Genomic DNA, 25167 nt, shown 5'->3' on the forward strand with positions numbered 1-25167 from the left:
ACTGTACCTTTTCCTTGAAGATTAGGAGAACAGGAAAAAATCAGCAGGTTCTAGGAGGAATCACTTCATTGTTTATATATGTATGCTGCCTATTTTTCCACCTTAAGGCTACTACTCAATGCCAAATACTTTTAATAATGAAATAAAAATTTGCACTTGAGGGAATAAGAGCAGAGAACACTACTCTTTCAACTGGCAGAAAGACATGGTCCAACTTTGAAGCTACTAAAAACATTACAAACTCACTGTTTTCACCTGTAAGCTGGTTCCTAGAGCAGCCCACTCTGTGTCCTTCAGCCCCTCGGTACTCTCCCTGCCCCTTAGTGGACTGGTTACTTCTAGGGACACAGTAGTACACTTGGTCACCTGTATCCCTTGAGAAAATATTAACTTGACTAAGACAACGGAATTTTCAAAGATAAACTTTTGGGTAAGGGTTACCAATGAATTGTGTCTTCAGTACCAAGAACAGGTCAAAATGAGTATCCACAAATTCCTAGGCGTCTAGTGTATAATCCTGGGCAAAAGAAAAAGGAAAAGCAAAAACGGGGAAAGGGAGAAAGAAATCCAAGTGCAAGAGGAGGAGGAAGATGCTGATCTTATCCATGGGTCCCCGATGATCGGCGGCACATTCGGTTCACGAGGGTGCTGGGGCCCGCGGCCGCCGGGCCTGGCCTGGCTGGTCCGTCCAGGTGAGTGGCTTTCTTACTCACACTCTAGGTTTCAGCGCCTGGTGGTTTATTTACGTGGCAGTAACCTGCAACATGAGGAGCCTTCTGCTCCTTGTCTGCCTGGTGAACTTAGTCTAATTCTTATTTCCTCTGTCAATACTTCCCCACCCACCCCGTCCATTTTTGAGCACTTTCTGTTCCCCTGTATGGCTTCCAAAACACTGTGTACATCTCTGACACTGACCATGCTACATGCTGTCTGTATGTCTTTCCCACTGGTCTGTAAGCTCTGAGAGCAAGACCTATGTTCTTAAGTTCAGCACTGTATCTAACACACACCGAGTGTTTCATAAATGCTGGTTAAGTAGGTGAAAGTGTACATGGGAACTGCACTGTTTGCTGTCAACCGCAGCCTGGGGTACCACTTCCAGCTGACTGACATTTTCAGCAATGGGTGCTTAGGAAATTTCATTTTATGCTTTTGAAAGGATCTAGCATAGAGCTGAGCTGCGCTCACCTACTCATAGAAGCTCAGCAGTTAGGTAGTAGCTGATTAATGCAATGGACCCTTATTTTCGTAAGAAATCTTACATGAAAACCCACAAATGAAAACCATGGTTGAAGCAGGGGAGGAAAGGCCCAGAGTGCCTCTTTCCTATCATCTGCCTTCCCTCCTAACCCTGTAAAAAAAAAACTGGAGCTTCACAGAGCTGTTTAAAAATTAATGATTTAATATGGAGGTGAGGAAATTCTAAAATATAATAATAAAGGAAAAGATTCACTAATCATTTGTTCTGCTGGAGTTTGGCTCATTGTGGAGGACACCTATAGTAAAACTATTTTTTGAAAAGGATAGAGGTTTTTTTTTTTAATGATTCTTCACTGCATTATATAAGCACAAACAGTCAATCTATTTTTCTTAAACTACAATACACTTTATCTGGTATTATCAATAACCAATACTCTAATTAGCAAACTAATATTTTGATTTTTAACTCTCTAGTATTATGACCATGTTTTTATTATAGTTTTTCTTTTTCTTAAAATTTGACCTTCTTAACTACATTAGGTTGTTTCATGTTACTAAATATGAGCATGAAATATGTATGGTCTATAGTAAGTATAATAAATTTCTTACTTCATCAGCAAGTTTTCGGTTAAAAATCCTTGACTCTTCTAGTGGTGACCAGATCTTAATGTCATAATCTATGCCAGATGAGGCTAGAACTAGAAATAAAATGTACATATTAATATAAAGCTTAAAAAAACATGCCATTAATTCTATAGAAACGTGTATATATATGTACATGTGTATATATGCATATATGTGTACCTACAGAAAAGTTGAGCTGGAATAGAGATTATACTGACACATGTAACTGTTCAGTAAGAACATTATTTTGAAGATTTCCTAAAAGTTACCCTAGAACATAATAAGACCATCAAGTTGCCCAAATTTCCTTGCTCTTAACGAGAAGCATGAGCGATTTCAAATGGAAGGCAAGGACGAGCTGATGTGCCTGCATTCTGGTCAGTTAACCGAGACACGTGGAGGCCCAATTCAGACGAGGGAACGGTTTGCTCAGATGACCCTCAAAGCTGACATAACTTAGCACTGCTAGGACAATAAGCTCTTTGACCTATTTCCCCATACTACCTGCCGAAATCAGATTCTAAATGTTTCTTTTGTTTCAAACTCAAGTAGAGCCGTAACTGACTAGCGGCCGCACAGCAGTTTGGGCTGCCCTTTCATTACCGACTAGGAAGACACTGGAGCTGATGGGCGGCACTGACGGTTTCTGTTTCTCGCCCTTGCCTTATAAAAGGTCATCTTACTTGGGTCAAACGGATGTGGCTGCAAGCAGTTCACCACATGGTTATCAGCCTCCAGAAGCATTAGGTGCTCAGCAGTGTGACGATCCCAAATGAAGATATGGCCACAGTCAGAGCCACTCATTACAAAGTTAGCACCCCAGAAATTGGCTTCTTTTATCTAAAGAAGGGTTTAAAAAAGGAAATTACAATAAAATGTGAGTCATTATTAAAACAAAGACTTTTTCTATTCTCAAGTTAAACAAATTAATTGGCTTAGCAATTAATACATACAAAATAACAACATAATGAGAGAGTCTGTCTTCTGATATCTTCAGATGGTGACAGAGATTCGTCACCAGGGATGAATGGCAGTGAGTAATAAAAAGTGCCCAGGAGGACAGGGGTTTTGCTTTGCCCAACACTGTGTTTATAGTGCTTGAACAGCACTTGGCACACAGCAGGTACCAACTTAATGAACTGTTTTCTTGTGTTTTGTTTTGTAGTGAAAGAACAACAAGTACCAATTTTTTTATGAGCTATTAGAGCTCTCTCAATTAAGAAAAGATATAAGCAATTGACTTGCATGAAGCAATGAGAAAGGAAAAGGCTGTTCTAGATGGCTAGGATGACACTATTCAATGGACGCACAGATGAACCATTAACAATCTTTGTACTTCAGATTAGGGTTTTTTTTAAATCATTTTTGGGGCAGCCAAGACTATGTTATTTGTGGCAAAGCAAAAGAGAGGAGCCAGTTTTGCTGCTGCCTTAGAGCTACTGCTATAATATTTACTTGTTATCTTTTGTTTTCATTCCTACCCATAATTATTTTCTTCTAAAATTTTAACCAGCAAATTGCAAGAAATACAAATTGGTTACCTCTAATGAGTATTGTTTTTAGAATGATTAAATTGTTCTACCAATAATATTGATAGAGAAAGCTAGTTATTTCCTTACCCCAAACTTTTTGCCTAGATCCTGAACAGAGCAGATTAAAACTGATTCTGTAGATACTTTGGTAACTCAGTGAATATATGAGAACAACACTCTCTAGGTATGACTGGTTCAGAGTAACAGCTATAACATAATCATCTTACAAAATTCTTTTAGTAAATAATGACTGTTGCCTTGGGTGTAGACTTATAGATTGCAAAACCTGAAATGATTTTAGAGATCACCTAGTCTATTCTTATTTCATAGATGAGGAAATTCAAGTCTACAGTGATGAGGTGACTAAAATAAACCTTCACTTGTCAGACTTAAAAAGAGTTATTATAATTAAGGTAATCTGATTATATTTTCAATGAACCTGGATTTTATATATCCCAATATTTCTCCACAAAACCAGCAGAGGGCGCTCAAATGAGCAAGTGTAAAAGAACAAAAAAGCAGCAGTGGGTACCTGGACATGATGAAATTTTAAATCCTTTTAAGTTTTACAGTATTTTTTCAGTAGGGCAGAGTTTTCTTGTAAAAATTAACGGTATCTCACAATAGATAGGACTAAAAGAACCATGTTTGGGTAAAGCAATAACCATGATGGTGCAATAATGTCATGCGGGAATCACTATTAGGGGAAAAATCTCCTACTATGAAACTGCAATTTCTCTAAAGAATGCCATTTGGTACCATTGTCCTGGAGTTGCGATGGCCTTTATAAACCATCTTTACTAGTGGTCTTCTAATATTCAAAGTATCCAGTTCTTCCATTTCTTTCCTTTCTTTTCTCCGCCTGAAGAACTCCTGAATACGGGCAACAGCAGAGCGTCTATGAATTACATATCAAAAGAAAAAATAAATAAAAAATATTCACAGGCCATTACAGAATGAAATGAGGAATATTAGAATACAGTAAAGTGTAGAAAATATTTAAACTGAACATTATCTCATTAAGGCATCCCCAACCAAAAGCATAAAAAGGCAAACACCACAGTGAGACCACATCAGACTAGTTGAGTTACTGAAACAAAATATTTTAGTTAAGAAACCACTTAGAAATTTGGTACTGGTTCAGAGTGTAAAGGAAATAGCATGCGGCACACTGGTTTTTAAAGGGCTATTTTATAAAAACGTAATACAGATAAAATTAATATGCAGTTTACTACAAGTAAAACAAATCCTATTCAATATTACTTCTCTCCATATTAGGAAATGCAGAGGCATAAAGAAAAACCAGAAGAAACCAAGGGTAACTAACATATAATAGCAGTGGAGAAACTTGTGTTTTGAAATTTTTTTGAAGATGTTCCCAGCAAAGAACAGCTCAGTCAAGAAAAAGAGAATAATAATGTATATGCGATATAACAAGGACCTTCAGATGGAGTCCGTCTCGCATGGGCTCCTTGGAGACGAGCAGATTTGGAGCTGGTAAGGCAGATTTTACCCTCCTGAGAACTGAGCTGGCAAGTGAAGAATAATAGGCTCCTTTAAGATTGATCAACAGAAACTTTTCCTAACATTAGTAAGTTGGTTAGTTTGAATTTCTATCTAAGACATTATATTTGGCATATAATAAACTACAAATCCAAAATATACAGGGTCTAGGAAATGGCTAAGAAAAATGGAACACTATAACAGAAAAACAGGCAAAGGACATGAGTAGGGAAGTTGCAGAAATGGACATTTAAGAAATACACAAAAAGATTCTCAGCCTCACTAATTAAACAGAAGTAAATTATCCCTTGCATGACCAACAGATTAAAAGGATTCTTATGTCTATCAGAGTGGCAAGAGAACAGGAAGATAGGCACTACTGGCAAGTTTGAAAGTGATATTCTGAATAAAAAGGAACGTGCGCTCTTTCCTTGTAAACTTTTCACTTAACTAGAACACATATATGGGAAGGTATAAAACCATGCGGGTAGCCCGATGAATTTTCACAAATGAGACAGGCCCAGGTACCCACCACCATTACTGAGAAACAGAGCATAACCAGAATTCCTGAATTCTAGTGTTCCATTCCCACCATTCTTCTCCCCTTAAAGAAAACCACTATTCTGACTTCTGACACCATTGATTAATTTTGCCCGTTTGTGAACATTAATTAAAGGAATCATACAATACACTCTTGTGCTAGCATTCCTCAACACTGTAAGATTCAGCTGTGTTGTTTTATTTAGCTATAGTTCATTCATCATCTTTGTGTAGAGTACTAGTTTGTATTACTACGTATCACTACACATTACTTATTTACCCATTCAAATGTTGGTGGACACAGGGTTATTTAAAGTTTTCAATTACTGAATAGTGTTCATGGCTTTGGTGATCATATGTACATATTTTGTTGGGTATATGCCTAGGAGTGTAATTACTAGACCACAGTATGTGCATATGCTCAGCGAATATAAGTATTCCGAAACAATTTTCCAAAGTGGTTACAGATTTACACTTCTGCCAGCATAATATTAAGAGTTCCAATGCAATACATTTTTGAGAAGAAATTAACAGCTATTAAAATTTAAAACATATGCACTTTGACACGGCAATTTTATTTTTTAAAAATGCAAGCTGTAAAAAAGTTAAAACATGCCAATAAATATGTATGTATACATACACATACTATGTGGTATCAACATATTCACTGCAGTACTCTGAGAAGTACTGGAAATAATCTAAATGTTTACGTGGAAGGGATAGATTTAGTAATATATCCATCCATCCATTGGAATACTTATGCCACCATTAAAAAGGGTAAGGAACTTGATAATAGGGGGAGCCTAGTAACAATAATGTTGCTCATGTAATTGTACATTAATGATACCAAAATTTAAAAAATAACAATAAAACAAATAAATAAATAAGAAGGGTAAGGAAGAACCATGAGCAACTACATGAAAAATACCAGCATTGTACCTGTAAGAGAATGAAACTGGATCTTTGTCTAACTCCATACACAAAAGTGAATTTGAAATTGATCAAAGACCTGAATGTAAGTCATGAAACCATAAAACTCTTACAAAAAAAACACAGGAAAAATCTCTTGGACATAAACATGAGTGACTTCTTCATGAACATATCTCCCCGGGCAAGGGAAACAAAAGCAAAAATGAACAAATGAGACTATATCAAGCTGAAAAGCTTCTGTACAGCAAAGGACACTATCAGTAGAACAAAAAGGCACCCTACAGTATGGGTGAATATATTCATAAATGACAGATCCAATAAAGGGTTGACATCCAAAATATATAAAGAGCTCATGCACCTCAACAAACAAAAAGCAAATAATCCAATAAAAAAATGGTCAGAGGAGCTGAACAGACAGTTCTCCAAAGAAGAAATTCAGATGGCCAACGGGTGCATGAAAAGATGCTCCACATCGCTAGTCATCAGAGAAATGCAAATTAAAACCACAATGAGGTATCACCTCACACCAGTAAGGATCGCCACCATCCAAAAGACAAACAACAAATGTTGGTGAGGTTGTGGAGAAAGGAGAACCCTCCTACACTGCTGGTGGGAATGTAAATTAGTTCAACCATTATGGAAAGCAGTATGGAGGTTCCTCAAAAAACTCAAAATAGAAATACCATTCGACCCAGGAATTCCACTCCTAGGAATTTACCCTAAGAATGCAGCAGCCCAGTTTGAAAAAGACAGATGCACCCCTATGTTTATGGCAGCACTATTTACAATAGCCAAGAAATGGAAGCAATCTAAGTGTCCATCAGTAGATGAATGGATAAAGAAGATGTGGTACATGTACACAATGGAATATTATTCAGCCATAAGAAGAAAACAAATCCTACCATTTACAACAACATGGATGGAGCTAGAGGGTTTTATGCTCAGTGAAATAAGCCAGGCAGAGAAAGACAAGTATCAAATGATTTCACTCATCTGTGGAGTATAAGAACAAAGGAAAAACTGAAGGAGCAAAACAGCAGCAGACTCACAGAACCCAAGAATGGACTAACAGGTACCAAAGGGAAAGGGATTGGGGAGGGCGGGTGGGAAGGGAGGGATAAGGGTGGAGGCAGGGAAGAAAGGGGCCATTATGATTAGCATGTATAATGTGGTGGGGGCACAGGGAGGGATGTGCAACACAGAGAAGACAAGTAGTGATTCTACAGCATCTTACTGCGCTGATGGACAGTGACTGTAATGGGGTATGTGGGAGGAACTTGGTGATGGGGGAAGTCTAGTAAACATAATGTTCCTCATGTAATTGTAGATTAATGGTACCAAAACAAAAACAAAAACAAAATACCAGCATTGTACTGCTCAATCTACAACACAAGTTAAAGAATAATTCATGGGGGAAAAATTTACACATGCATAGAAAGGGTCTGAAAAATCAGAAACCAAGTTTTTAATAACATGTTTAAAACAATTATATAACAAATACGTACTCTTACTTTTATAACAAAAAAGGTATTTTCTTCCTCAAACAATGGTGTATTATATAGGCTTATTTAGAAAGCATTTTAAGAAACTTTATCCTATGTATATCTAAGCAGAAGGGTCTACACATAGGTTTTTAACTTATATATAGTCAGAAACTTCAGACAGAGGCTGACACGCTCAGTTTACTGATTATCTCTAACTGGGAGGTGGTAATGGGAAAGTTGAAAGCTCAAATGCTCTCAAAAGAAATATAATATGGCTGGATCTCTTTTTTTTCTGAAGTAGAAGAGAAAACACCGAATCAGTTAAAAACATATGATTAATAAGAAAACAATAAAGAAAAAAACTGTTTTGCTAAGAAAGTAAAGCAGAGGAAATAGAAATAAACATGCTAAGATGAAGGTCTTATGAGCTATAAAGGGAAAAGAAATTGTATGACAAATTAAGAACTTAGGCGGAAGCTCAAATAACTTAAAGCAAGATGTATGGGCAAAATTAAAGCTGAATGAACAATGAAGTGGTAAAAATTAAGAATTAGTGAGGATGGTACCAAATCATAAATGTTTAGTTCATTTAAAAGGTTGCCCTAGAATATGGCCTAATCTACTGCTTAATGCTTATCAGGATAATTTGATAAATTAAAAATCTAGATTGCAAGTTACACATTTTGTATTATGTAGTTCATAAAAGATTCCAGCACCTACCAGTATCTCATTGTAGGAAAACTATTTAAGATGGAGACAAAGCTTTAAGCGCACAAATTTCCATTAGAAGATATAAACAGTAGATGTTGTACCTATAAATACAATCAGGTAATACCCAACCTACTAACAGTTTAAAGAAATAGATCCAGAATGGATACACTGAACAACTTTCCTAGAGGAGATTTCATAAGAAACACCAAAAGAATACAGGTCATTGAAAATAATAAATTTGTACTTTATTACTTCACAAGTTTGATCAAATGAAAATTAAAATGATACATACCTATGAAGAACACCAAATATTTATTAAAAAGCTACTAATTGCAAGGCGTTTTTGAAATATTATTTCTTTCATAATAGGCCAAGCTAATTTAGCACACAAACTTCAAACTCATAAGATATCATCAAGTTAAATACAATGGAATCTTTCAGAACTAAACACCACTATAATAATAAAGAGCACAAATTCCAACCAATGGAGGAAAAAAAAGGAAAAAGCAGAACAGCAAAAGGGTAAAAAACTAATAAAGGCAAGAATGTAAAAACAGAAATGTAGGAAAAACAGGGTAATTAGATGTCAAAAGTTGGAACAAGTCCAAATATAGCCATAATGATAACAAATTCAAGTGGATGGTGGCATAGATATATTAATAGCAGACCAAGATAAAAAGCAGCATTAAAGATAGAGAGGATTACTACATACACAGGAAAGCCAGTGAACCAGGATGATCTAACAATTTAACATGAATGCACCTAATAAATCAGCCTCAAAGTGAATTTAAAGACAGAATGCTAGAACTATAAGGAGAATCAGACAAAGCTGCCATTACAGCAGAGTCAGCACACCTCTCTCACTGCTCATAAGTCAAGCTGGAAAGCAAGCAAAAAAAATACAGATGATCTGAACAATACAGTCTCAATCTAATGCTCACATATAAAAACTCTAAATCAAAAATCATAAAGCAATATGCTTTTTAAGCAAGAATGAAACATTTACAAATTTACCACATACATGGCCATTTCGCACTATGACAGGTGGTGTGGCTGGCTGGTCCCTGGGGAAACTCAACATGCATAAATGACAGGGAAAGGGATGTCTGATGGGTTGGGGGAGGGCACACATACATATAATAAAATCAGGTCTAGAGGGGCTAATGTCTCAAATGTCAAAAAAGAACTTTAATAGGAAATTTTAAAAATTTTAAAGTTCTAAGGTAGGTAAGGATTTCTTAAATGAAAGAAAGTGAGAAGTATGACAGATTGACAAAATTCAGCTACATTATAATTAAGAATAGTTCCTCGAAAGAACTGCTTAAAGTTAAAAAAAAATTAAAAACCAGGAAAAATATTTGTACAGATATAAATGATAGCAGATAAGTATCAAAAAGAATTAAGAATTCCTGCAAATCAACACGGAAAAGAAAAAAAGCTTAATTACAACAGCCCATTAGAAAACCAGACATGGCTAAAAAACAGACGAGAGAAGCACAACCTCTCTTTGTAAACAGGGAAATGAAGATCAAGGCCATAAGACACCTAATACACCCAATCGATCAAAAAGCAAGAATGTAACAATACCAATTATTAGAGAACTAGTGACTGTGGTAATTACACTCCTAAGTGGAAGTGATTTGCGATTAGCTTATAAAATTAAAACATTCCATCCTAGGTATGTGCCCAAGAAAAACCCAAGAAGACGTGCTTCAGAATGTCCACAGCAGCGGTCAGTAACAGCAAATGCTGGAACGACCTAAGCGGCTATTAATAGGAAGGGATGAACTCTGGTACAGTCACACAGCCCAGTGAAAGGGCTTGAGCAGCAGCTTCACACAACAATGTGGGTGAACCTTAACACCACTATGCTGACTGAAAAAAAAGAGCAAGTCCCAGTCCCACACACAGTGTGATATCCTGTTTTTATAAGGCTCAAAAGTGGGCAAAACAAATTAAGTAATACAATTTTGGCATGTACTTCTATATGATCTTTTTTTTTAAGGCAACACACGATCAACATTCAGCAGAGTGGTTACAAACGGTGCGGGATCAGGGGAACAGAATGGGGAGCAGTAGAGGCAGAACTAAGTTATTGGGAGTCTTTGTTCTTGGGTTGGGTGGCAGTTTCATGGGTATTTATTATATTATTAAATGAACAAAGAAAAGGAGCCAAGTATGAATCAACAATGACAGTATGTCACAAAGAATTATAAAAATACAGTTCTCCCCCCTCCTCAGATTTGGCTAGGGCAGGAACCCCTCACCACCGCCTCACCTGGGCAGAGCTCTATCACTGCAATCACTGGCTTGTAATTATTTACACATGTCTGTGTATCCCACTGAACCCAGAGCTCGCAGAGACTTGTTTTCTTTACCCTCATGTCACCAGCATCCACCACAGTGTCTGGTTCCCTGTGGGTTTACTCAGTGAGTAATGGAATAAATACAAAATTGATTCATCCGGGAATTTCAAAGTAACAACAGAAACATCCCAGAGCATCAGCTCTTACTCTGTTAAGGAAACAGCATTTCATACATGGGAAAAAAGACAGTGAATCTGAAGAATGTACAACTGACTGAAGAGAATAAAACCTAGGTTTCTGACTTTACATTTTTATCCCTTCCTGTTCCTGAGTCTTTATATTTTATTTCTAATACTGCATGTTCTAGAAATTCTGTTTCTAAATGGTCAGCAAAATTCTTAAGAAGTCTCCAAGCTTAAATTAGGAAGATGTATCAATGACAAATCCTATCTAAAAAAAAAAAATACTAAACTGGCACATTGTAATAATTAACTAGGCTAGAATATAAGGAGAAACTCATTAAACAGAACTAAAAATATAAAATATGAATTACTTTGGCTATTTTAAACATGGTAAATCCTTTTATAAAATACCAGTGCATATTGCTAGAGTGGTACAAATTAACTGGTATTATTGATATTATTAAAATAGTTTGTAGGAAACAAGTTTTAGGGTAGTAGAAAATGGCTCACCCAAAGACTAAAAGAAGACAGATTTCTTTAACCTGGAATAAAATGACCTAAGGCGGTTAGTAAAGGGTATGTTTACTAAGGAGAGAACATTGGGGCATGACTAAATTACGACAGGTGAATGTTGAATTACTGAGCAGGTGTGAATCATGCACTGAAAGAAGTACAAGAGTCTAGTCGCCTAGGCTAGATATTGAAGGAATTCAAGACTCACAACCTAGAATATAAACTCGCATGATCTAGGAGAGCACTTTCCAAATTTTCATATGTGTTCCACAAAACACGTTTGTGTTCATGTGGAAAAGGACAGATTACACACAAATCCATCCTCCTTTCAGAGGCCTTATTTTGCTGATGTGGTTTGGGAATCTCAGAACCAGGTACACATGTAGTGCTGACCACATGTTGTGACATCCCTGTAGACTTATCAGAACACAGGGTAACATGAACCTACATTTTCCTAATTTCATAACCAAATTCTTCTATCTTATAAACGTTTGCATTTATTTTACAAAACTTAAGATTTTTGCCATTCCAAGATTGAAAAACCTGGTTTTTATAAATATAGGGAAGCTGTCCTCAACCCCAACTCCCCAACCCACCATCCCACAATAGGGGACTTTCTATAATAATTGTTTTACTTCTATGTCTCTATTTTCAGAACAGCTATAAAGCATTGGTATAAGAACCAACACTGCTATGGGTGTGTGTAAAGAAACATCCCCAAAGCATAATAAAGAAAAGAAAGATATTAAAACCGAAGAATTAAATTCCATTTATTTATGCCTCATTGGAAATGTTCATTTTTAACTCTGTATACCACTGGTCTTCAGTATATGATTCAAAAATTTTAAGTTCTTTTAATTTATACTATGCATCCATTCTTCTTTTATCAACATAAGTAGTTTTTGGAAAAGAAAACCTCATTGATCTGAACCTTCAAATTTAGAATTTATGATTATTCAGAGTTAAGCTCCAATTTACCTTTAAATTATCAATTAAAAAATGCTTTCTGTCAAGTGGATCTATGAATAAGAGGTTAGAAAGGGTATGTTACCTGCTTTTAAAAAAATGTTAAGTGATTTAAAGCATTTGCTTATAGTAAAAGCCGTGTTAATGCTACTGCATAATCTACTTTACCAATAAGAAAGGTCTACAGATTGGAATGCTAGTCAGTTCAGAACCTATCCTTACAGGCATGTGAAAGAAGAGAGGTAGATGGACGCAGTGTTCTGTTTCTGTTCCTCTTCTGTGGGGGGGAGGGAATCTGGATTCTTCACCTCACAATGTCGTAGTGAGCGAAGGCTTGCCGCACCCCAGGCCGGGCCGCCACCTTCAGAAGGGTCCGTCTGCAACTGGCTTGGTGACCATCTGGGGGCTCTGACTTTCAGAACGTGCCCCACAGCATCTGCCTGCCAGGGGCGCTGAACCCTGACACACCTGCTTTCCTTGGCGACTGCCAGGGACACCTGCTGGAAGTGCGGGACCTAGTCGGGGCCGAGGGTGCCTACACGAGCGGTCCCAACGTGCTGGTTCCGGGTCCTCAGCAGGCCTCTCCTGGCAGAAGTACGACACGAGGGCTGCTGCACTGTAGTGCTGAGGAACGCATGTGTCCTGGGGGCCAGAAGGCTGGGGGCCTGTGCTGGGTTCTCCAGACTGCCTGGTGTGTCTTTTCCCCTTGTCATAATCAACTACAGCCATGATTACAAGTGACTCTGAGTTTTGTAAGTCGGTCAAGCAAGTCACCAAATGTATGGGAAGGTCATGGGACCCCTGGAAGGGTAATTCATAGCTTCTTATTTATTTCAAGTTTTAGGAGGCAGAGGAAGGAAATGACAACCCAGATCATCTGAGGAAATATGAATAAAAATTTGGTTAGCTAGAGTTTATTTAAAAGGGCGTCTTCTTTACCAACTTTTATGTATGTATGTACGTATGTATTATGCTGGCCTTAAAGAGGCCTACATTGTATACAGGGAACCACATACACAAAGATATGCAGTGAAGTGTTATAGGTAACACATATACACATATGTAAGGGCACACAGAAGAAATGTGCAATCCTACTTGGGATCGTGAAATTGTATTGACTGGGAAAATTCTGAAAAGCAGCAGCTTATGATGAATGCTGAAAGATGAGGTGGCCAAAGTGATGGTGCAGAGGCCGCAGGAGGTCACCTCAGCTGAAGGGACAGTACGGGGCACTATGTGCAGGCAGGGACACTCCAACACAGTTGATCGGAGAGCATGAGCCACTCCTGGTAGCTGCCTGAACGGCATAACAGGGTGTCCAGCTGGAGTTTTTCTCCACCACGAGCAATGGGGAGCCCCTGGCAGTGATCTGATTGATGATGGACACACTGGAAGGAGCTGGAGGACTATTTGAACAGAAGGTCAGGTGAGAGGTGGTGACGTAACAGCAGGTGAGTGAAGAGTAAGGGATGTTCATAATTTTACTTATAAAAACAGATAATATGGCACCTACCATTCAGAATCTCAGCAGACTGTAGCAAGACACATTCAGAAAACACTACTGGACAGTCCCTAATGGAGACTGGCTATATGAACCAGAGAGATGATAAAGTGTGGTAATTTTGTTTTTCTAATTTTCTGTATCTTAAGTAGAAGTTTACATTCCTTGAACATTCCCAATTGCTCAATGGGGAAGCAAACGAAATGTGTGTTCAGTGTCAGGAAGAAAACTACCTTATAATTAGAAATTTCACCCAGACAATCTCTATGTAAGACAGAAAGAACTGAGGCAGAGAAGAGTGAGTCTAATTCTCACTCACTCTCAGGGAAGGTAAATGTTCCACATTGTTTTACCGTTGCTTATTAGTTCATAATAACCTCTACCTCAATGTTTTGACTTCTCTGTAACTTACTAAGGCAACATGGTACTTTTCAATTGCAATCTTCATGGTAAAAGCAGAAACTGGCTTTGAGTACTTGGGATAAATGGTCTGAACTCAGAATCAGAATCAGAAATCAGAAAAACAAAAATCCCTGAAACAAATTCCACTTACTGTCATTTAATTAGAAAGTGTTAACTAGCAGCAGACTAACTTTTGCAAAAAGTTATTTCAAATATACCTTAATGTTGGAACAGCCCAGAAACACCAAAAGTAAAAACAATTCTGAGACTTCTACATGGGAATCCTCCTAAGAATTGGTCTTAATTGGGGATTTCTTTACATCTACAATAATTTTTGGCTTACTTAATTATTTCTGTGTTCCCCCTGGGGAACTCCATCAATTTTACATTTGATCGTTGCTATGTATTGTTTTATATTCAACTTTGTTTTAGACACTAATGGCAAATAACAAACATGTGCCTCTAGAACTAGGTCCAAGGTTGATTTTGTCAATAACCCAGGTTTTGAGTAGATGCATAATGGGATTGAGGTTCATTTTATTTAAATTTGTATTTAAAAATGTACCCCATTGTTAGTCTTCAAATTACAGAAGTGTTTGAGAGTGATATATCAACTTGATGTGTGACTCTTAAATTACTAAGCTACTTATAAGAAAACAGATTCTTTGAAAAAAATCAGAATCTTAAACCTAGGCACAGAATTAGACTCAAGTCCATTTTAAGTTATTGATCTCAAGGAAAAGGCATATATTTGAATGAATAAAAAGTTGCTGATCCCACTCAATTGTTAACAACATACATAAGATGCATTCTTTAACAAAATAGTCAAAGCAAGTAACCAGTGTTTAATCATCGATCACAGTTACTTTACATGGCACACCTGGAGTGAACAGCGGTTATATCTGCACACAGGAAACGTCCTTTCATTCTAGTCCATGCAGTGCATGCAGCTAAATACAGTTTGTGAAAAGCAACTTGCTTCACAATGCTAGCACACAGAGTTCAGTAAATTCAAAAAACATGAACTGTTAATAGGAAAGGTGGTTAGCTGTGGAAAAAGAGGACCTGGTAAACTTCATCATAAAGAAACAGTAACACAATGAAGGAACATACTGAATTACCTCATTATTCTATCACCTATTGCTGTTCCTCTGATATTAAATCTAGTGGAGGGAACACAATACTAAAGTCACTCACAAAGACTTCAAAGTACCAAATATTTAAAGCATTAAAGTCACCACTTATACCATTAATCATCTCAATCTAAAAAAATTTTGTTTCCCTTTGTGATTTAGGATATTATGTGAAATACGCCATTCAACTAAATGTATATGCAGAAACTAAGGACACAGAAACACTCACTGAAGACAGATTAGGAGGAGAACATAGCACTTAATTCCTTTTACCTTTTAAGTGGATTAGAACTGGACCCAGTTAGAGAGTGCGGGGAACTGTGCTGACTGCCTTTACCAACACCACCCACTGGCAACTGACACAGCACGCTCTGCTCCTCAGGGCTGCGCTGCTCTTCGGGAAATAAATAATCTAAGTGCCCAGCTGACCCACTGCCCTAACCACAAGACTATAGGACAGGCGAGCAAAGAGTAACAGAGCTTTTACCGCCCTAACAGTTCTGTTCTTTCTCCATGACTACTTTTTTTCCTCAGCAATTTTCTTCAACAAAGAATATACTTGAATCATTAGAAATACTGACAAAGTGGTTGAATATAATGATAACTAAATAGATGGTGGCAAATTTGCAGAACACCAAGAATTTTGGCTTTAAAAATGAAGGCCATGTTCCACAGAGTTCAGAGTAAGTTGAACCAAATTTCTATGCAAATACATACTTCAAAAAACTGAGTAATAGGCAATAAGGTTTATATCTTTAATCTTTGCAGAAAAAATCTTTACAGCATCTTAACGTGTCTATAAAAACTATTCAAGGCTACTGAGGACTTCTTCAGGAAGCTTACTTAGATGCTTACCTTTTTTCAGAGAGCAAAAAACCCCTCGGATTTAGCAAGAAAACAGCTAGCAGCAAGGCCATCACACATTTACTCTAAGGTGGATTTGGCGCCGTGTAAACAGTGTATGAACACTGCCTAAATAAAAAAACATGACCACTTCCCTTTCATCCCAAGGGCACAAGATTATGTTCCTACCAGTAATAAAATCATGAAGGGATACAAATACTGCATTTTTTAAAATACCATGATTAGAAAGTATCCATTTGATTAATAATTTAGTTTCTTCAGTTTAGTTTCGTTTAATGTTCCACATTCTTGCTGGACACAAAGTTAAAGGGGACCATACATGTGGTGATTCACAGATTTCCTTGTGTTTAACTTTGGTATCTGCCAGTAGAGGCATTGCACCATACACTATAGCTTAGCTACCCTCTGTAAGATGGGCTACACAGGGCAGGAACCAGCCAACTATGGCTCCTGGGACAAATCGGGCCAGTGGCCTACTTTTGTAATGACCCATAGCCAAAGAACAGTTTCTACATTTGTAATGGTTACTGAAGCACCTGCATAATAGACCCCATTTTGCCTGCTGGCCAGCAAAGCCTAAAACATTTACTCTCTGGGTTTTTAGAAGTCGGCTGGCCTCTGCTAAGGTTCCAGTTAACACCAAGACTAGCTACAGTTAATAAGAACATTCCAGCTTAAAATTTCTATGTTAGTTGTTAAGGCCTTTACTTTCTAAGATATTTCCTTCTCCTGCTTGATCTCCACCCAAAGTGAAAATTTGGGTCCCATTTATTTTACCAAATTAAAAGAATGCAAAGTCTTATAAAGAAATTATTATTTTGCATTGCAAAGAACTGTTTTGATATTTTTATTAAATGTGTGTGAAAAATGGCTTAGCTACAAAATTCTTAGGTTTCACTTTAAAAATTAAATGTGTGGCAAAAAAATGACAAGACCCACTACTGAGTAATTCTTCATAGAAACTAAGGCAGAGAGATGTATGTACTTTTACCATTTTAAATTTGGGGGCCATTTCTTTACCCAAACCAAATTAAGCTAGACTGGGCTTCCCAAATGGCAGCAAGGAGGGAACTTTTAAGACATGCATCATTTCTGTCAGGCATTTCATCCAAGTGTTAGATGTATCCTTACAGTCTAAGAAACAAACAATAATGATTTTTGCAATGGAGCTCTGGAATTCTTTGTCCCTTTGGAAACAGAAATTCTCAAAAACCACATGCCTACTTTACAAGCTGGCAAATGATTCTCTGCATATTCGTAAGAGCAAAATTTCTTAAATTTCTCCCTTTAGAATAAAAGTCAACATACCTATTCCTCCAAATTTAAAAGTAAGATAAATGGGCAGTTGTTTCAAGGATGAAGAGCCCTTAGGAAGATGCAGCCATAAGCAAAGCAGACTTCATACAGGCAGTTGAAGATCTACTCAAGATGGTGCTTAAGGTCAGGAACTATAAAAATCACTTAGATAAAAGTCAAAAAGGAAGATTTTTCACCATTTACAAATTTTTAGTAAATAGCTAGGAAAGAATAATGTAAATTTCAAAGAAAAATTGATGTAATTGTGAAAACAGTATAATCGCTTTAGCATCATCTCAGTGTGTGCATCTTTGTATTGATACATCACACTGTATTTCATTTCCTATATTTAGTTAACCTGTCTTTGTGTTCTTACAAATGGCTTGTGTATTTTTGTCCTCTATTCTTCACTGAATTATTGTTTCTCAAAGGGTAAGAACTCTATTGTTCTTCTGTTATTCTTCAGTAAGCTTACTACTAAGTCCTACAGAGTAAAACAAATAAAAGACAGGACAAACTAACACTAAATACCTAAACCGAGTATACAGATATTATATAATATTTAATAATAAAAAAAAGCAGGGAAACAATTAGAGATCCAGAGGCGGTTTCAGATCTGGATCTAAGTGTGAGTAGGAATGCACGAAGTGGGTCAGACTCAGGCTGTCATCCCCAGTCATCTCTCTAGAAGATTCTGCTAGCCTAGCTCAGCACCTGGATTTCTTAGGTCAGTGAGGCTAGCAGATGCCAACTTTGTGGCAGATACAAACCCCATGGGATGGGAATCCCTAAAGCATATAAATCATCTAAGTATTATGAAAGTGGTAAGCAAATGATAAAGCTCAACAGAAAGACACGATAGTTTCTGGCAATATCTCTGAACAAAGGATAACATACTACAAAATGTTTTGGATTCTCTAGGATCCACTCTCCCTGCATATCCTTTCTCACTGATGTTATACTACTATGTTAAAAAAAAAAATCTGCTTAGGTTTAGGACATACAAATCCCTGCTCCACACCTCAATTTCCTTAGCTGTAAAGCAGGCTTGGTATGTCATAATTAGCCTGGACAGAAGATGCTTAATAATTTAATTCTTTTGCAAGGGTCTAATAGCTATGAAAAATATGTAAGTTCTTATTAAAATAAACAAAGCTAATAAGTGATAGGGTCCATTTTACTAGAAAGTGTATACTTAAAATTTTATTTGCAATTATGACCTTAATATCACTTACTATATAAGTATAGAAAAAACCAAGGACACATATTCACTTATATAGAGGGTCATAAATGTACAAGCTTAAAATAATTATAAACCCTAGCTCTCCACCCTGGGTTTTGGAAACCATCAACTTAATTTTCAAAAAGCAAGTGCCACCACGCTTGCCAACCTTACCTGTGTACACCCAGTAGTAATGATATTCTAAGGGACTCCCTCCAGGTAGGTAAAGAAATGAAACTAAAACTCATCTAAAATCTATGAATGCTGAAGACTTATGTGTGGTAGGTAAAGAGAATATGTTTGATGAATCCCCATGTACAAATATAGGGAAAGATTACTTCCTTTACATTTAAAAACAGTGCCATTGCTAAATAAACACTCTAAGTAAGACGCAAGTAAGACACATACCCTTTCATACTTAAGGAAAGGCAGTTTCACTGAACCACAAGCTGAACAGCTCAGCATTTTTGCTTGTCCTCTGCCAGTCTTTACTCCTACCGCCATTCTTATTAGAGCTGCTTTTTAGGTCTAAGTAGCCACACAGAGTATCTTGGCTGTTTAACAGAGCTACCATTTATTTAGTGCTTTCACTGTGAAACAGGCCTGTGATTATTTTTGCTTTTTTTAATTCTTAAAATTCTAGATAATCATAACCGCATTTGATAGATAAGGAAATGGAACCTTAAAGAGAGAAGTAATCTGAATGAGAAAACACAGCTATTGAGTGGCAAAGCTGGGCTCAAACCCAAGTGATTATGCTCCCGCTCATTGATTTACCATTAAGGGATAGCACTGTTGCATCATCTTTTCATTATTTTTCACTTGACAGAAATGTCAGAATATTTTATGAATACCAATATACTGAGTATAAAAATGTGTAAAATGGTTCTTCACTCCTGTAAGGTAAGATTTTAGCGATCAAATTTGATTCTCTCGAAGAATTTACACATGTGGTAAGATATGATGGCACTAATAATAGAAATAGTTCTTGAAAAGTATGGAATGCAATCTACTTCAAAAGATTATTGTATCTACTAAAAAACAAAATATATCCTTTTACCCTAAAAAATGTCATGATCTCATAAACTGAAAAATGGAAAAAATATTATACTTGTTATATGTACATGTTAGTAATTCAATTCTTTATTGTAGTTACAGGACTTATTTTGTATAATTTTTCATTTTCTAAATTAAGTAATTAAAGGTCAGTAGAAATCAGAGAAAAACACAATGTTCTTAAAAAGAGACCTGCTATCGTTCTACCTTCATCCAGGGTCAATAGAGAAGCAAAAAACTGAGCAATGAAGAACAAAAAGCAGCTGATCATGGCCGGAAGTCCGCAGGGTGATTGGACAGCTGACATGACCCCGGCTCTGTAAGTACCTAGTTGGCCATTTCAGCATTCCTGTCTCTCAACCTATCGAGCCGGCAGTGCGCAGACACAGAGCAATGTGGCTTTCCATTCCCCCCTTAATACGGTTGCTCGAAGGATATACTATGTACAATCATTTACAGTTTAAAAAGTCTATGAGTTTATATGACTGAGACACCCTCAGAGGGAGAACTGTCAAAAATGGAGAGACTCCCCTATGTGATTTCAAACAAAGCTTGTGAATCATAATTTTCACAGGTCACATTAACCAAAAATTTACTGACCTATCACCAGGTCCCGCTCGGTACCGTGCGCCCGGAATCAGGACTGGGTCGTCATCACTGTCGTCCGTGTCCTGGAGCGCAGAGCCCCTGGCCAGGGTTCCCTCAGGAGGCGAGGGCCTAATGGCTTCTGTCTGTGGTGGAGGCTCAAGGCTGGTAGCATCTGGGTCAGCAGCACTCTCAGCGCCAGTCTGATCTGAAGTTCCTGGTTTCTTGCCTTTTTCAGACAAAGCGGATTCTCCTGGAACCCCACAAGGGCTGTCAAGACTGACATCACTCCTTCCTCCTGAGCTGGAATCCAGCAGCTCAGACATGGACCTCTCTGATTGTGCTGTCAGAAAATGAAGTAGTAACAGTGGGTCATGTTGGCAACAATACTTATTTATCTCATTTCCAAGAGGACAGACATTTTCTAATCTAAAGTCTAATTCCCCTACATGGAGATGAAAATTCCACAACACATCTATTTGGAAATGGCCTCTCAGTCTGGAGGTCCTAACATCTTCTTATTTTCCCACATGACGCAATTACCTGAAGAGAACAAGAGAGCTCACCTATGTCTATACGATCCTGAACTGTGTTTCCTGCAGAGGTACCTTCCTGGTATGTCGTCGTATCCTCTGGTGATTCTTCAGGGAATTCTGGAAAATAACCAAAGTATCATTAAATCCAACTTCCTTTTTAGAAAAATAAACATCAGTTTAATACTCCAACATTTCTATATGTAAGCAGTTCCTTAACCCTTTTGTGGTCCTTGAGACTTGTGACACTCAGATAAAATCCCCCCCAGCATCATGCAAATATGTGCACACACACTAAATCATGCAAACATTGCCAGGGAAGGATGCGCATCCCTGCCCACCACCTCTGCCCAGAGCCCATGCAGGGACCTGCATGCACTAACTCTGTGTGAAGAATAGCCTTCAGTTACCTCTCACAACTGACGTTACTTGATATTGCTTATTATCTAACCGGCACAAAATAAAAACTTTTCTAGCTATAATCTGAGTTATCATGACCAAATAGTAAAACTGACCCCACCAGAATTTTTGTTTGGCCATTGGAATATGTGTTTCTGGGATTTTTTTGCTCCCAACTGGACATTTGCTTACCAGACAGTTGTCTTACACATATCATATTTAATTTTAAGGAACAGAATTTACTTATTCCTTTCTTTATCAAGTATTTACTGAAAAATCTGTGTCCCAGGCTCTGTACTAGGCACTAACTAGTATAATAGTCACATAGAAATAGTCCAGGAAGAGTTCTGAAAAAGTCGCTAAATGTTACCTCCTGTATGAAATAGGATTCGCTCGTAACCCACTTAGACTTTATTCCTTTTTGTTTCCTCCATTAACCACCCACAGTCTTTGAAAAAATCAAGCGAGATACTCTGGATTTCCTGCTATTTATAAAAACAGCAAAGGTAAGTCAAATGAACATTTACGTCTCGCAAATTTTCAGTGTGATGACACGCACTCTGGCCATTGTGCCCACAGAGGGGAAGTGTGCCTCTCTCTCTGATTCATTGTAAATGCTTAAGGTCCCTACCTTTGGTATTTCCTATCTGTGTATTAATAGTAACGGCTGGACTACTGAGGCAAAGTAATATTAAAAATAAGAAACCCAAGTACAGCACCAAGGGAACAGAAAAAGGTGGATATCCAGCACTGGGTCTGCAGTGACGAAAGCCGAAAGCAAACGAACGCCGTACTTGTCTCGCTGTCTCCTGGAGGCTGCACCGTGCTCTGTGGGGCCACGGGAGGCTCTGGGCCCTCAGAGGCACAGTGGCTCCCACTTCCTCTAGAACTTGAGGCGGTACTGCTCCTGCCAAAACAAGACAAGTGGTTCCACCAGGAAGTTAAATACACACTTGGAGGATCATTTTTATATTTTATCACTAAAGAAATACAGATCAAAACAATTCAGACTGCACATAACATACAGCATTTTTCATTTTAATCACTTTAAAAAATCAAGGTGACTATTCTAATCCACCTTAATCTTCAAAATACCAAAGGACCCCTTCTTCACTGTTTTGATGCTTCTGTGATGTGTGTATATTTGTTTCTACATGTTTCTCTATTGGATTTTAACTTAATTACACTGTCCCCCTTTTTGTCCTCACTACAGCTGGTTCACCACACTCAAACCCTTAATGGTTTTATGGACTTTGATCATATGCCCTTTTAGACTTTGCTGTTCTAGGCTACTTTTAAACTGATACCTGAGGCCTGGGGATTTCTTTGGTCTTTGAATAGCCTCTGTGGATCATTTCCAGTCCTGGTTTATTGTTGCAATATGAAAGGTGAGGGAGCACCATGGTTTTGGGGAAGGACAGAATAATGTTTTGTGTTTTAGTGTTAATACCCACCTGGCAATGACTGTAATTCTGTTAGCATTTTTGGCTAAAGCAGAATACTAGAGTGATTTAAATAAATATTTTTCAACGAATATCCCATAAAAAATCAAGGCACATATGTAAGGAGGGATCTGACTGGGAAAGAAAATAGGGGGAAATGTATAACAATCTAAGATTAAAATTAAATTCACAGAAATGCAACAATTTCTTAAATTTAGAATAAATGTGAACAAGAAAAAGAAACAAGAGTTACAGTAACTTAAAAAACATTAATTATAGACAAGTAGTAGTGACTCATAAACAATACAAATTATCATGGGTTTTCTACCAAGATTTTATAAAAACCCTTTTAGGCTAAGTCTAGAAATCAATTTGATTTTTTTAAAAAGGTCATCCATGTATAGTATGATTTTTTTTTAAAAGAATGTATAGCTACATGGCAATATATGCAGAGAAAAAATGTCAGGACATGCAGCAATGTTAAACATCATCCCAGTAGGTTATTTCAAGTGATTTTTTTTCATACTTTTCTTTAGATACTAATTGTTTTTTACAATGAATATGCATTTCTTTTTAACCAGAAAGAAATATATAGCAATTTTGGCAAAGAGAAGCCAACACGGTATATAAATATTTTTTTCTCCATTGAGAGAGCTATGATATAGGCATTGATAAAATGCTCAGTGTGTAACAGGATAATTAAAACACTATGGTACTGATGTAGGAATAAAGCCATTAGTGGGAAAGACAAAAGTATCCAAGCAAACATATTTAGCATATGTTAAGATGGCATTTTAAATCACAGAGAAACGAAGAGATTGCTCAATAAATGGTACTGGGACAAAGGAACAGCCACATGGCAAAATTAAGCTATAGCTCTATGTCGTACTTTATGGTAATACACATTGTAGAAGGCTTGAACATTTATTCTGATACAAAATCATAGAACTATAACAGGAAAATAAGAAGAAACTTTCCCCCTAATCCTGGGAAGGATAAGGCCTTTCTAAGCATTGAGTTCACCGGCTGAAGTCATGAAACAAAACCACCATAAGGAAACTGAAAGACAAACAACAAACTGGGGAAATATTTGCAACAAATGACACACGGTATTATCCTCAAATAATTCAATAGTAATAAATAAATAGCTCTTACCAATCACTAAAGAAAAGATAAACACCACAGTAGAAAACTGGGCAAAGTATCTGAAAGGCATTTTACAAAAGATGACGACTTCGCTACCACCTGGGCCTCTGATGTGCCAATGTGCTAAGCATTATGATTTCATTAAATCTCCCCAACAAACCTCTAAAGAAGGTCCTATTAAATATGTCTATTTTCAGAAGAAAAACTGAGATTCTCAGAGGTTCAACAGTTTGCCAAGTTCAGAGTCCAAGCTCTGTGTCAAGTTACTATACTGCCTTACCTGTCATCAAAGAAACCAAAATAAAAGCAAAACACCAAACTGACGGAGATGAACAAGACTGCATGCCTTTTCCCATTTTTTTTTTCTTTTCCCATTTTTTTTACAGTAAATATTGAATACTCTCAAAATCAGAAAAAAAGCTAATTATCTTTCTTGATAAAGAAATAAACTCATGATGAAAGAATATAATTCATGGTCAGTTTTTGGAGAAGGGAAAGGAGCATTTACAAGAAGAGTTGGACTAAAGATTTTGCTAAATAATGCTCAGATGAGATTCCTTTTAAGCAATCAGCCCCCTGTGTACAGAACTATGAGAATAGAATAGAATAGAAAAGACATAGAGAATAAGTATGACAATCTTCTGTGATCCTAAATTATGTAAGAAAAAGGGCCACAGATAACCATGATTTTTAAAAGTTGAGGTCAAACATTAGGGCTCATAAGGGAATTCTTCCGGTCACACCGTCAAATACACATGGAGAATGAATCGATATCTCTGTCCTGCCTCCACTGCTCCCATCCCGCCCCGCACAGGGACATCTCTCACCTTGTTTACTGCCACAGCCTTTTAACTGGCCTGGATTCCACCCACGGCCTATTTTCTACACAGCCACCAGACACATCCTTCATCCTTTAAATACCCTCCTCACTTAAGCTGGCTGCCCGCTCCGCTGCCACTGTTTCCTCGGGTCCCTCCCCTCCACCTCTCTGGTTTCCTTAAGGACGCCTCGACCCGCCAGGTCTGCTTCTGCCTCAGAACCGCTGCGCTGGGTCTCTCCCCACCTAGAAAGCTTTCACCCCAGATACACGCTTGGTT

The 25167-nt window shown here is 37.4% G+C and overlaps 1 protein-coding gene across 11 annotated transcripts in view; it reads right to left on the reverse strand.

Moving 5' to 3' along the window:
* DCAF6 (DDB1 and CUL4 associated factor 6) overlaps nt 1-25167 on the reverse strand; it is a 117358-nt gene that overhangs the window by 7366 nt on the left and 84825 nt on the right. For 7 of the 11 annotated variants that reach the window (XM_036898881.2, XM_036898796.2, XM_057494947.1 and 4 more), the window contains 7 exons: nt 22277-22389; nt 21117-21203; nt 20566-20893; nt 15516-15557; nt 4116-4254; nt 2508-2664; nt 1810-1898 (listed from right to left, as the gene is read on the reverse strand). In XM_036898881.2, the coding sequence (XP_036754776.2) occupies nt 1810-1898; nt 2508-2664; nt 4116-4254; nt 15516-15557; nt 20566-20893; nt 21117-21203; nt 22277-22389 (955 nt within the window). The remainder of the gene's footprint in view (nt 1-1809; nt 1899-2507; nt 2665-4115; nt 4255-15515; nt 15558-20565; nt 20894-21116; nt 21204-22276; nt 22390-25167) is intronic. The other 4 variants (XM_036898533.2, XM_036899125.2, XM_036898964.2 and 1 more) reach the window with 1 other exon arrangement.

The sequence above is a fragment of the Manis pentadactyla genome, chromosome 19, assembly GCF_030020395.1.
Source record: "Manis pentadactyla isolate mManPen7 chromosome 19, mManPen7.hap1, whole genome shotgun sequence".
NCBI lineage: Eukaryota > Metazoa > Chordata > Mammalia > Pholidota > Manidae > Manis > Manis pentadactyla.